Source organism: Pezoporus flaviventris, unplaced genomic scaffold, assembly GCF_033815535.1.
Source record: "Pezoporus flaviventris isolate CSIRO_AGI_PZ_B2104156 unplaced genomic scaffold, CSIRO_AGI_Pfla_v1 ptg000047l, whole genome shotgun sequence".
NCBI lineage: Eukaryota > Metazoa > Chordata > Aves > Psittaciformes > Psittacidae > Pezoporus > Pezoporus flaviventris.
In genome coordinates, this window is record NW_026892595.1 from 11014504 (window position 1) to 11029632 (window position 15129).

At 33.8% G+C, this 15129-nt stretch overlaps 1 protein-coding gene across 1 annotated transcript in view; it reads left to right on the forward strand.

Annotated features, from left to right (window-relative positions):
- DNAJC1 (DnaJ heat shock protein family (Hsp40) member C1) overlaps nt 1-15129 on the forward strand; it is a 108890-nt gene that overhangs the window by 40612 nt on the left and 53149 nt on the right. Inside the window, exons 4-6 of the mRNA XM_061468292.1 lie at nt 6223-6388; nt 7272-7369; nt 8481-8574. Coding sequence (XP_061324276.1) covers nt 6223-6388; nt 7272-7369; nt 8481-8574 — 358 coding nt within the window. The remainder of the gene's footprint in view (nt 1-6222; nt 6389-7271; nt 7370-8480; nt 8575-15129) is intronic.

Consider the following 15129-nt stretch of genomic DNA (forward strand, 5'->3'; position numbering starts at 1 on the left):
CAGTTTTTTTAACACTCAATTATATCACTTCTTGTTGAGTTGTGTTAATTCTCATTGCTTATTTTATTAAAACAATGAAATGGTTGAAAATACAGGCCACTGATTCAGCTGACAGTTGTATCTCATTGTATTAATAAAATCTATATCTTGAGGTTTGTAGCATGATATTTAGGGATTATTTCCAGTGTACATCTTCAGCATTGTTTTCTGTTGCTTAGTTAACTGTTTTTTCTTTCAGATGTATTATAAATAATACTGTAAACTTTGGTATAAATAGCATAAGTTTTTAATAAGTAATAGTTGTCCTTGCTGCTTCAGGAGTGTGTGCAGCAGTACCTGGAGGAGATAGAATTAGGCACTGAGAACCTGGGGCTGAGCTGCTTTTTGGATGATTGTTTAAAATTTTTTTTTATTCTTTTGAGCTGATGAGCATTTAGTGATTATCTGGGACACTTGAAAGAGTTTTGCTTTTGGGTTGGAGTTATAGTAAATCACCTTTCGGCTTACAAGTATTTAAACAGGGCTTCACGAGACATTTCTTGAAGGGTTATTGGCTTTGTAGATGTCTTGGCAGGAGTCCAGGTTTTATAGTACAGATTATCTACATTTTGATAATCATCTCTTGAAGTGTCATGAAAATGTACTTAATAGAAGTACTTCTGGAAATTTGGTGGGGTTGTTTTTGGTTTGTGTTTTTTTTTTTTGTTTTCTCTCAAGAGAATTTCATTGTGAGGTTCTACTCAAGGAATGTTTTTTTGGTGGGTTTTTTGTTTTTTGTTTTTTTTTTTTTAATGTTAGTTTAAGTGGTTCCAGACCACTTGAAAAGTGAGTTATCCCCCAAATTTTCCCAGTTTTTTGTTTATAACATTGTTTACATCTACTTTCTGATATTGCCTTTCTGGAACTTAGTTCCAGCTTGGCATCTTTAGGAATTTCCTTGCAGCTGTAATAGCAGCTATTTGCATGGAACTGTGATGCAGTAGCTTGTAAAACTTAGGTTTTTAAGCCTTGCATGCATTGCAAATATGAATGAATTAACCCAACTTGTTTACAAGAATCTTGTTAATTAGTGCAGCACAGTGATTACAAATGAGAACTTAAAGCAGTGGTAGATTGTTCTCACTTAGATTGAGTTCACTGTCAATAACTTGTTTTGTACGTAGTGGCATATCTTTCTTGCACAGTGTGGATGCATGGTTGATATTGCCTCTATAGTTGATTAAATAGTTTATCTTCAGAGAATTTTCTGGAAATAATATGCAGAGTTTAGAAATAACATATACAGTAGCATAGCTATATGGTGTCATTGCTTTGAGAAAACCTTTATTGGTCAGATATATTACACAGTTGACATTCTTAATGATAAACTCTCAGTTGAGCTTCTAAATGGAGGGTGGTCTGTCCTGTACCCTGTAAGGCATTGTTATAGTACGTCTTTAAAACAAATCTTAAGTGTGCGAGGAGCTGCTCCCTCTCTAATATTGTTTGTGTTACAAGGTAACTCATGGGTTTCTTGGCAGAAGAAAAGGGAGAATTACTGCTTTTTTTGCGATCTTCCTACTCTAGATGTTGATACTTGCCTATTCATTGTGTGAGGTGATAGATATAGTGAAGAGGCTCAAAGGTTACTGTCATGCCCATGTACTGGGAAGAAACTACACCGCACCCTCTGTCTCTCAGAGCTTATCAACTCAATTTCATCCTGATTTTGGAGATGCTTACTTGGATCTGCTGTAACAAAGCCTTCTGCCAGGTTCCCCCCCACCCCGGATAGTGTGGTATTTTTTATACCTGAAATAATTCAAAGACCTGATGGGATGAGAAGGAAGTAAGTTCTGTTTCTTACAAATTAGTCAGTGAGAAATTTTGGATTTTAGCTGGGAATTCTTTCACAACTGGACACCTAAATGGGCTGGGGCATGGGATTGCACCACCTTGAGAAGAGTGAGCTGCAGACTTCTGCTTCTGAACAGTGAAATCAGCTGTACCTGCTTCTTATTGCTCATATTGAAAGTGATGTAGGCTGTCATTGGTCCTGATGTGCATACAGAGTGGAACCAGCAAAGGCAGGAATAAGGTCCTGCACTCTTGCAGTGAATGATGAACTCACTTTGAAACAATATAACTGTGTCTAATTAGACCTTTCCTCCTTGTCTTGGTGAATGGCAGAGGTGTTAACTCTGTGTGTAAAGAAACAGCATTCTAAAAAGCCAGATCTGTTGGCAACCTGTATGTGATTATTTTTCTAAACTCTGTATTTTCAGATTTATCAGTAAATTTTTACTTTATCTGGTGGCAGAAGCTTTTCTTAAAACATCACAATTCCTCTAGTGACAATTATAATACAGGGCTTACAAATTAAAATGTGGTTTGCTTTTTTGAGAAAGTTATATAGTTGCTTGTGAAATATACTAATATTAGTAGTAAAACTACAGAGTATGATAGTATTACCCTCTTAGTAATTTTATCTTACACACTGACTTATACATGACCAAAGCGTTCTCATATTCTAACATTAAATATATATGCAGCATTATTTAATATAAAGTGTTTAAGATTAAGTTAAATGTACATGTGGCAGAACATGTTTCATGTTTGGTATGCACACCGTGGTGTGTAAAATTCTATGTAAAACTTTATCTCTGGGGAATGGTGACAGAGGTGTGTTTCCTGAAATACATTTTACTTTAGGGCATTTATTGGTAAATCAACTTGACAATGATAAATTTTATTGCCTTTGATTATTTTTAATTTATGAAAAAGGAGGTAGTTTCACACACTTCTATTAATTGTAATTAGTCAAAAATCTTACATTTTAATTTCATTGTTTGTTACCATTTTAAAGAGCTTTTATAAGTTACCAGGCCTATTCTCTGTAACAATGTGGGCTTGATTACAGGAAGCATTTGCAAAGGAATCAAGATATACTTGTTTAGAGTAAGAAAGGTGTTTATCTTAGCTCTCATTATAATTGTCTGTATTCATAGGTATAAACTGTTCTGGCTGATGTTGCACTGGATGTCTTTGACATCTTGAGGAAAAAAGGCCCCAAAAGAAAAAATACCAGTGCAGTCTTCCCATAGTTCAGAATAGATCTCATTAATTCAAGGTTACAGGATATAAACTATATCAAATCTCTAAATTATTTGAAATATGACATGGAGGGAAGAGTAAATTATAATTATATTAAAATAGATGATATTGTAATTAGCTACTACAGATAATGGAATTTTTTTCTTGCAATGTAATTGATTCTACTAAGACCTCTAAAAACTATTTAATGCAACTTTACAGAAGAGTGAAATTTTAATAATACTGCAGTTAGTTACTCGTGAGTACAAGACTAACAAGTCTGTAGAGTACTCAGTTCTAAAAAAATAAATAAATTCAACTTAATGTATTAAAGGGGATTTTTTTTTTTGTGTCTTTTTGTTCCTGTATTGGGACTTTGGGGTTTTTGTAGCTTGCTGACTGCTGCATTTCAGACAACTGGCAGGCATACTCATATGCCAGATTTGTTGCATTCTGTATACATATGTCTGAGGAAAAAATACTGCAGGTATACTTTCTTTTTCCTTTTCAGCTTGATTTTTCTTTTCCGCTTACATAAAGTAACAATTAATACAGGTTGCTGAAAGAAGAATGCTTTGTAATTAAATTTCGAATGTAGTTCTTGATGCACATGGATTAACTAACTATCTTCTGTAGCTAATGTAGGATTCTATAAAGAAATTCTTTAATGAGAAACTTGCTTTTAATTAGACCATGTCCTAAATTTGGAAATCAAGATTTTAAAATTATGGGAAGCTTCTGAGTTTCAGTAGGATCATTTTCCAGTTGAAAACCTGAAAATCATTGATATCTTTATTTTTCAAATACAGAGCTTAATTACTATTGAAAGCAGTGATTTATCTTTTAACAGTATATATTCTAAAAAGTGGGTTATAATAGAAGCTATCTTCCCTTAAAATGGCCAGTCGTGTGAGCCATAATGCTCATTGATAGTAAAATCAATAGAGCATTGATTCTGAGACTTAATCCTTGGAGACTGTTGTTCAGAACAGCAGACGTAGCCTAGTAAATACCGAGTGCTGTTTAAAGTGTTTAATGCAAGAGACTCTGCTTTCTTATTTTTTTTTAACAGATAATTTATAATAGGATGTGGTTGTCAAACGTCAGTTTTGCAATCCTGTTTTACATATTGTTGTATTGGACCCTATTTAATCAGTAGCCACATTTTCAGTACATAAATTAGCAAGCCTTAGTATTATAAGAAAGGCAAGTGCTTAATAAATTTATAGCAGTATTAAAAATTTTTTATGATTTTACATGTATTTCTCTGAAGCTTTCAAAGGAAGAACATATGTTGTGAAATCTATCAACCTAATGTGTTTTAAAAATGGGTTTGTTTTCTAAAACATTTTCATGTATTCTGACAATGTTTAGGGAATGCGTTACTGCTTCTAAAATGCTAAAACTTTTACTCAATTCTTGAACAAAAAGTTACATAGAAGTTTCAGTTTTGAAGTAACATGATAAGGCTTTTTTCTGACCAGATTTTGCGTTAAGGCATCAGTAGTTAATTTATTTTGACTTACTGGAAAGGAAAAAGGTTGCTTCAAATTTTACAATAATGGATATTAATCTTAGTAGTCTTATAATTTCCATGGAAGATAGAATTTTGTAATATGAATTTTACTGCTGATAGCATTCAGGGCACTGAAGAATCCTGCATGGTTAAATCTTCTGCATTTGTTCAGCTTGAACAAATGTTTTACCAGAAGTCAGCTTTTCTAGATATGCTGAATTAAAGTATATTTTTTTAATTGAAAAGCATTGCCTCTTTTTCTGCTTAAAAAAATGAATTTACTTGTGGAGAATTTTTTTAGTACATCTCTAAGGTATCAATTTAATAACTATCGAAGTAGCTAGTGCAGTTGTTGCATTTAAATTGATTTACATGTCAAGACTGGCAGTTTAGCAGCTGCGCTATTATTCCTGGATTGGTCAATTTACTTGAGAAAAACCTACTACTGAGTTCTACTGACCTGCATGACAATATAGGCTCTATTTCTATTCCTGTAATTAGGCCTGCGACTAACTCAGAATATTTTTAATTAAAATATTTTGGTCAATGTGTTGCACCAAATTAGGCCTTTCAGTGCAGATTTAATTCTGGAAATGGTGTGATTAGAATATGTAATGAGTTGTGTTCAATTTAAGATTAACAGGTTGTGCATCTTGAACATACAGGTTTTTGAGTTTACTGTAGAGATTTTTGTTTGAAACTTTACTCTTCAAAGTTAACAAGTAGAAAAATCTGTTTTGCATGTCTGTGGCTTGTTTATTTTTAAATTGATGGTAACATACTGTAAATAAAAGACCCCAGACATACTAAGATATTTCAAGACATCTGTGTGAAGAAAAACAGACAAATTGTCAGAAAATGGTTTCTGTACAGTCAGTGGTGTTAGTAAAATTAAACAGTTTTAAAATAGATTGATTTTTGGCGACAGCTTTTCAAATAGAAAATCAAAATCAGCTTGCTGTGGTGAACTTTGTTTTCTAACATCAAAATCAAGCCTTTAACTTCAGATTCGTATCTGACACAGAATTGATGTTAAGTCTGGCAGCATTTTTACCTAATGGATATTGTGCTACTAAAGGACAAAACGAAAGCAAAAATACCTCTCCCCTCCCCCAGCACTTGTGCTTTCAATTTGTAAAAGAAAAATGGATTTCTCTAGTGTTTGACTTTTGTTCTTTGCTACCTATTTAGTAGTGTGTGGTTTGTTATTTACTTCTATCATGGAGACCTGCCCACTGATTACTAGGCAGGTAGAACACAGCTACATTTCTAGGAGTCTGTTATTTCAGAAGTGAATGAACTGGAGGGTGGGTGGGTGTTGCAGGACCAGTCAAATCACTTTATTTATTTATTTTAATTGCAAAAGACTAGATACATTTCCCCAGCATTTGGTTCTGGATTCTGCTTGTTTCCAGATGCGAGCCTAGCAGCTGACAAAACAAGGCACTGCTCTAAAACCAGCCCCCCAACAAAACCAAAACTAAAAAACAAAACACAACAAAACCCAAATGATCTTTTGTGTGTATATTATTCAAGCTGTTTTTGGATTATTATTTGTTTTGTTTTGTAATTGGATGGTTTGGCTTATTTAATTTTTTGCTCTCCATGAAAGCCTGTTATATTTGCTACTGTAGGTATGATGATATTCTGATCAATGGACTACCAGATTGGCGACAGCCTGTATTCTACTACAGGCGGGTGAGAAAAATGAGCAATGCTGAGCTGGCATTACTCCTGTTCATTATACTCACAGTGGGTCATTATGCTGTGGTTTGGTCAATCTACCTGGAAAAACAGCTGGTAAGTATTGGTAATAAATCAAACTTGCTTCAATTATTAGTATTGAATTTCCTGCAGAAGTTTGCATATTATGGGCATCTCTTCTACTTCCTCTATTTGAATTTGGATTTTTCATTAAAAAAAAAAAATATTTAAGATGGTGATAAGTATAGAATGAGCTACAGAAATAGTAATCTAAAAACTGCTTAACTTTTCTACAGTTGGTAATTACTAGCAAGAGATGGGTCTTTGTTTAACTGGAAGGAAGAAGAGGAATAAAAACTCTTTTGCCATCTTTTGGCACAGAATCGTATGCTACTGTAGTCATGTCTGTGGCTTTCCTAAAAGATGTTTAAAAATATTGAGTTTTCATTCATTTAGAAGTCATACTTGCTTTGCCTTTGTTCTTAGCTAAATACTTTTTTGCTTTGGGTTTTTTGTTAACAGGATAGGCACTGGTAAGCAGTATAAACCACATTATTTTTTGACTTTTTAAAATTTTTTGTTATATAGAGATCTGTTGCTGTTCGACTAGAAAAAAAACTAAGCATAACTTGAAAAATATTCATACATTAGCATCTATTTACTTTTTTTTTATTTTCCACTGCATTATTGAAGTTGATGAATGAGAAAGGAGGCAAGTTGAATGCTTTCTCCTCTTAGAAAACTTTGATTGCTATGGAGATACACATGAGTGACAGAACTGGACTTCATGTGTGTTTAAAGACTGGATACCATGGCAACAGTTATTGTTAAGATAGATCATTTTACTTAATCATGTAGGACCCCTAGATACATTTGCATAAATGCTACTCTACTGTTTACCCTTCACAGAAGAGTCCCAGTAACATTTGTGGTTTACATGCTAATGATAACCTGTAACCGTAGTTCTTTCTGCATCAAGGATGAACTGCTTGGCAGAAAAAAGAGGGAGAAGAAGAAAAAAACAGGCGGCAGGGGTACAGATGAAGCCAAACTTGCTGCTCTAGACAAAAATGAAAGGTGGGAAGGAACTCTTTCGTTTTCTGCATTTTAAATCATTTTATGAGCTGCTGGTTTAGTTCTGTCATGTTCTCCTTGCATCTCTGAAATACTTAATGAGAAAAACAACTGTATTTGTAGTAGCAGCAATTGCTGATATAAAGCGTGCCAGTGTAGATGTGTTCTCAGCTTTTGATTTGGGAATACATGTGTGGTGTTTATTCAGCAGATCAACAATAATTGGAAGATTAAGGCTGAATTAATGATATCTGGCTTATAGAAGGATATATTATTTCTACAAGTTGATTTTAGAAGATTTTACGACTTTTTCTGTCTTTGAAGATTTTTTTTCCCTTTTATTACAATTAACAATTTTCAATTTATTTAAGCTTTAGTTTACCATACCAAGCAAGGAATTTTTATAGGGTATTAATGCTTGTCTTATTTAATGCTTTTTATCTTATTAATTTAAAAACAAGCCTGTTGGTAAAGGCTGCTAACACCATTGTTTGTTAAGAAACACATAGGCAAATAGTGACTTTCTGGATGCTCCAAAAGATACCACCATTTCTTCTATTGATTCATAGAAAGAAATAAAGGGTTTAAATAGTTCACACAGCAGGGGCATGAACTGGATCAATGCAGGATGGAGATCAGAGACCATTCTGCCTGTTGTCTTTCCTGATGACATCAGTGAGTAATGCTCCAGTGAACTGCAAATGACATTAATTTTTATGTATTGTTTTGTTTATGCTACAGTCTTCATATCTGGTTGTCAGCACTTGTGAGCACTTCGTTGAGGCTTGAGGTTTTTCCAGGGGTTGGTTTGGTTTGTTGTTGTTGGGCATTTTTTTTGGTTGTTTTTTTTTTTTTGTTTCAAACTAAAGTGATTATGTGGGTTAGGAATTTATCTTCTTGAAAAGCCCTTTTTAAGAGAGTAAAATACAGCGGTGATTAGAAGTGAGCTGTTACGTATTTTTAATTGAATATTCAAAATGTTTTTTTTAATATTATGTAGCTACATGCTTTTACAGGAGTTGACAAGTGCTAATCATCTTGAAGGATATGGTAAAGTTCTGGCTTTATGATTGTGCGGAAGTAATGAAAACCTCACAATTTTATTTAACTGCAGAGTACTGGACAAACCACAGTGGCATGACTTACTTCCATGCAAGCTGGGAATATGGTTCTGTCTCACTGTGAAAGCTTTACCTCAGCTGTTCCAGGTAATAGTAATGATTCTAAGTTATATTACTTTATTTTTCTTGATGGTGTTATTATGGATAATCAGATGCATAGCACTTGTTTTTACAAATTTTTTGGCTCAAGCACATACCATGTGTGTGTATATATATATGTATAAAAATTACTCTTTGGAGGCAAATACATTATCATAAGTTCATCAAAATATGACTATATTCAAAATGTACATTAATCTTAATGTGCTAGAGAATTCAGCAGCAGTTCCTGTTAGGCAAAATTACAGGAATATATTATGGAGAGGGGTGATATATATACATGTAAAAAGACATTGGTATTCCTAATGAGGGATCTGTTAACAAAAATATTTTTATCTCAAATAGGGAAATGCTGTGCTTTCACAGCAAGCATTAATGTCATTTAAATTTGGGGGAACAGTGAAATTACTTCTTCTGATTGAGTTTTTTTAAGTCACTGGTTAAGGATGTAAATCAATACCTGAAAATACTACTAAGGGTAAAGTAACAAAGGTATAGTTGTAACTTATAAAAGTAAATGTGGCAGATTTGCCCACGGTTGTGTGGTTTTGATTTAATAATCTAAACTGTAAAATTTAGTTGATATTCAGCCAGTGTAAGTGTTGTCAGATCTGTTATCAGAATAACTTTTTTAATATGACATGGTCTTTCTTTTCATTTGCCTTGAATATATCCATTTGGGTTTAGTACCCTTGTCACTAATGAATATGGATCAGTGAATGGAAGGTGGATTTTACTTAGGTTTACAGAAACATTTAGTATTCATTTTGAAGTAGAAATAGCATCAGTGTTCAGTTTCTGTTTGTGTTCAAGCTGAAAAAAGCATATAATTCATAATTCCTAATATGTTAGGAAAAGGCTTATAAAAATTATAAAGTCTGGTCTTTCAGTCTTTAACTTTTCCTGCAAAGAGATGCAAAAGTTAGTATCTTCCTCTTTTAAAAGTTTCACCAGCACTGTGTGGCTATTTTATTAAAGAAACCTTTCCTTTTTGCAAGTTTTTAAAGGAAAAATGATGGTGCTTAATTAAATCAACTGTTATGTCCAAATTAAGCTTTGATGTTAATCCCTCATTTTGGTGAATCAGATGGAAAAGAATTTAGTTCCGCAACTGCTGTTGCTGCATTTTTTGAATTTTCATAATTATCCAACTTTTTTTGTCTTAATTGTAAAATATTCAAAATACTTCTTTCAATCGAAGTTTTCTCACTTTTTATTTTAAAACAGTCTGTTAAGAAGTCAGTTTAACAGGTTTCAGATTTGCTCATCAAAAATCAGATCCTGTCTCTGCCAGAATAGGCAGAAAAGATGAACACAGCAAAAATGGTTTTGCACTTTGTAGACACCTAGCCAATACCTCTTGTTGTGGATCTTAAATCCATTAAATTAATAGGAGTGGAAAAAACAAAAACCCTATCTAAACTCATGGAAAATTGGAAACCAACAAGCAGGGATTTGGTGGCAGGGGAAGCATGATGTAGAGGAATTGAGGACAGGACAACTGTGGAGCAAGGAGGATGCAGAGATGTGGTTCTAGAGTAAACTGTCCTGTACATGAATTGTGCTACAGCTTAACTCTAGGGTTTGTTTTGTTGTTGTTTAAGGTGACCTGCCAATTACATAAGTTAAAATGCAATAAAATACAAGTATCCTTCAATATTGGGAATATTCAGGACTTCAGATAACTGAAATAAATTACTGTAGCTTATTAGCTGACAATACTTAAAGAAGTATTACCTCATTTGCAGAGCATAAGAGCAGCAGTGACCTCATGCTGGTGACTTTTCTGAAATGACAGTGCAGAGGATAGATATTGTAGCCAGCTGGACAGGGACACCTCTGGGCTTCTTTTAAGTTGTATTTAAGGTTTTAACAAGTTCTGCCTTAATTGAATTACCAAGGTAATAACAAAAGAGTGGCTGTTCTTACATGATTATAACCTGGTACAGAGGTCCTGTTTTGAATGTAAGTGCTTTTCTCTTCAGTAATACACTAACATAGGCTTGAGATTTCAGTGTTTCACACTTTTAGTATAAATAGAATCACTAAGGCAGCTTATCTAGAAGATAAGACTCATGCTGATATTGAGTAGTGTAATTTGTACTAGTTACACATGCAAATTATTTAACAAGGTGTTACAGTGGTTGACATAAGGATGGCTGCTACAGATTTTTCTTTATCAAGTTAATCTAAATAATTTCTTCAGTCACTTAAGAGCAAACAAATTATTTTCAAAGTTGGCTGTCATTCATCTACAACTAATCCAGCCAATTGTAGATTAACTTCTGAAAATGCATCCATATTTAAATGAACCCTGTTTGGGACAGGAAAGAGTTAGCAATACTTTTAATGTAGTGTTGCTTCTACCACTGAGTTTTTCAAAGCCCTGACAATGAAATTGCTGAACTACTACTCAAATTAAGGAAAAACCCCACCTGCCTGTGTACGCAAGTTCTTCCTTAAAGGAAACTTTATTAAAAAAAAGAAGGAAACAAACAAAAAACCCCCAAACCAAACAAAACAAAACCAAAAAAAACAACCCAAACCCTCAACAAAACAAAAAACACAAGAGATCAATTTAAACTTTTTTTTTCATTTTTCGTACTGATTCCTTTTACTTAGCATCCATCTCTCTCCCCCATTAGTTAATGCGAATATTCTACTAAAAACAGCTCTGTCTGAGGATTCAGGTTGCTGAGCTTCTGCCCATGCCCGGCTCTCATTTATCCAATTGAGCATCTTTCTCCTACTTCCCTTCCTTCTTCAAAATGTCAGATTTCAGAAGGAGGCACTTAAAATAATTAAGGTGGGCCTTTACTGAAGAAAAATGCTTTGTTTGCATGCCCTTCTGATGGCCTATGCCATTTTATCGTAGTCTACATTTTATGTCAAGAAACTGGAAGAAAAATGGGTGAGAGGAGGATGAGAGCAACTAAAAAATGATTGGTTTGGGTTTTTTTTTTCTTTCTTTTAAACTGTTGACAATTGTATTTTGAGAGAGATTGCATAGGTTTTTATATCCACACATTTAGTTTAGTTAAATTTGGGGGGTGAAAACAGCATCTTTAAGCTTGTTTTAAGAAGCAAAGGGAAAAGAATACATAAAATGTGTCATAAATCAAATGTCTCTGATGTGAAAGAAACATTAAGTGGAGTGTAAATTACATTGACTATTATCAAGTTTAATTCTTATAATGTAGGCTCAAGAAAAAAGATAAAGAAAGAATACGAATTGTTTCTAAGGTCATTTATAGTTTCCTCTTTCATGAGAATGGCCAGGAAGAAGTCTATATATTTAAGAAAATACATAGCAGAAGAAATAAAAAAACACCCAACTTCAATTATAATGCTTATTGGAACTGAAAATTGTTCTTACAAAAAGTTAACCAACCAAATATAGTGTGCAAGAATTGAAGTTCAAATGGTGAATGTAGTACAGAGGACACGGTTGTTTTAAGTGAACTTTCATTTTGTGGTAGAATGGTTATATGTAAATTGCAGTTTATTCCCAAATCAGTTTACGAGAGGTTTTTCTTTGGATGTGCAGACATAAGACTTAAGCAAAGTCTTTTAAAAAAATGTTAATTATTCTTCACAAAATATTTCCTTCAGAAAACTGAAGATGAGTGTTTGTTAATGTTCTGTCAACTACTTTCTCTCTTCCTTGATGGGGTAAAGCCTAGCAATGAACGTCTTCGTTTTTACACCAACTTAATACTAGTCAGCACTATGATATATTTTTGTATTAGTTAAATAATTTCTGGAAGAACTTCTGGTGGCTTGCCAGTAACGAGAAGGCAGTTCAAACTCAGTACGTAGTAGTACCGGGTATAACCTAGTGAAATTCTCAACAGAGCTTTCAATTACAATTGAAACTTTTGCTTATGGAGACCTTTGTGTAGTGTGAAGTGAATTAAAACAAAAAGGCCAGTAATTTATTTTTATGTAGACTACCAGATGGTAATTACTGTAGCTGATTTAGTAGCCTGGAATAGATTCAAACTAGTGACCCAGAGGTGTTTAATTTTTTCCTCAGGTTTTCTTTTAATCCGTGATTACATTTCAACACCTGTTTAGAGATGGTTCAGCTTTGACCTGGATTGGCAATGTGTCATTAAACTCAGGAGGCTTTGCCAGCAGGGCATCTCCTTTGGCAAAGTTAGCTTTTAAGTAAGATTTATTTAGGGCAGCAAACATTTATGTAGGTTGTTTTTGTTTTCACATATTACTTTATATAAAAGCATTGTGTGAGATTAAAATTAAATTTACTGCATTTAATAACTTATGCCCTAAAATGAAATCTTTTGAGAAGATTTATTCAAGTCAGGTTAAATATCTCCTTAATACCCAGCTTTACAGGGTTTTAATGTGTTCCAACTTACTGTACAGCACCATTGTTGATATAAATTGTGGGGAGGGAGCAATTGCAGGATGTGTGGCACGAGTGATTGCCTATTTGCTCTGTTTCTTGCTATTTTGCAGCTGTTGGAAGAACCAAAGTAGGGATGAAGCTCTTGACCCTGAGGTCAATTAGGAGCTTAGAAGCAGGTCAGAGGAGAGTGATTGATAAAACAAGTATTCTGGGTGTATGCAAGTGAGCAAAAATAATTTGTGTCTAACAGAGTACTGACTGAGACTCTGGAGACAAAACGTGCTTTGCTGCATAGTAAAAGTTTTAAGTCAGTGTAACACACTATAGAAATTGGCCTTTAATAGCTTGCTGTTCTGTAACAGAGAATTTTGTTCTGCTCCTTTGAATTACTTACTGTATGTCTGCATATCCTAGCACGCACATTAGAGGAGCATAGCTCCAAGAGTAGCTCATGTATGAGACAATACTGCTTCTCAATTAATGGTGCTGTTCTATTGTGGCGTGAGACTTTGTGGATTGTGAATGGGTCCTAGGGAGACCTTGCAGCACTGGCCTCAGTTCCCCCTTTTGCCCACCTTTGCTCCATCACTCTGGATGTGGAATACCCAACAGATGCTGCAGAGCACACCCTGCATCCAAGGCTTGGGAACCATGCTTCAACTGCCTACAGGATATACACAGCTGACAATCCTGGCCACACCTGGTATTATTTCAAGGCCGAAGCATGATTTTATGGTTATAAAGGAGGAAGTAATGCAATTCCTATTTATTTGCTAGTTTACCTTTGAAAAACATGTAAAAATGCAACAGATAAAGATAAATCATAATGTTTAACTTTTAACATTATTTTTTTACCAGAACATGTTGATATCACTAGTTTATAAAACCATCAAAAGAGTGTTTTTGCTGTGGTATAATGGGTGTCATTTTTATTGCACAGAAATAGCAAATTGAAGGGTGGATGTTGCAGTAATTTTAATTTGCCTTATTTTCTCTGGTTTCGTACAAATTGTATAAGAACACTACTCAAAAAACCACCAAAATTACTTCAGGAACTTCATACAGATATTTCTCTTCAATTCTATAGATTAATTTAATGAGAATTAATGCAAATAAAATTATTTCAATATACTGATTTTAATTATGCTTGTGGGAAAGTTTCCAGTTAACTGTGAATTCTGAGGGGATAAATTTTGTTTTTTATCAGTCCCTCACCCAGAGAACTGAAATGTGAAGCTGATTCTATCATGAAATCTGTAATGAAGATTCACATATGGCCAATACAGCAGGTTGTTTCCAATGTTTGCCTTGTTTCTCCTAATCTCTAGTCTTTCTGAGGTAGACCACAAAGCCAGGAAGATTAGCTGGAGGGAAAAATAACCCTACAACACAAACAAAACAACAAAACCTCATCACCCTACCCAAGAGTCAAGGAGAGGCCAAAGTGAGTGAGTCTTACTCAGAACTGTTTTTATTCCCGAATTAGAACAGTTTGAATAAATAATGTATTTGTTGATTTAAAACCAGCAAACAACAGTCACCACCACCAAACCCCCCAATCAAAAAAACCCAAACCCTTAAACTTCCAGTATCTAGAATTTATATATTTCTGCATAACTCAAGCGCAGCTTTGTCTTGGCAATCTTAAGTTTATTGACACAAGACGATACTAAAATAAAAAGGAGCTGAAATACCAGATTTTTTTTTCACTGTTCTTCATTCTTTCTTATGGTTAAAATATTGAAAATAATTCAGTGTTTGTATGTTGATTTTTATTTTTAACACTTTTTGAAATATTTTGGTTAACCATGAGGGTAATCACAGCAACTTCCTATACACAGCAGTTGAAATATAATTTAGAAATACTAATAGCAGAATTTTACATTTCAGATATACTTTTTTTTTTTTCATTCTGTTCCTTTTTGGAAAATGTACATTTGAAATCATGGTATAAAAGACCAGCACATATTACCACTCTTCGCTATTCTTTTTGCTTAATTATATGCATTATTGCCTTGAGGGTGAAGAGAAGTAATGTATCTGTGTTCAAACTCCTGCAAATGAGAGCAAAATATTTCTGATTAGGTAAGGTGGATTTTTTTTTAGTTAGAACAGTTCTAGTTGTTTTTCTGTGTGTTTATATAATAGGAAATGTTTATTACCTATTAATG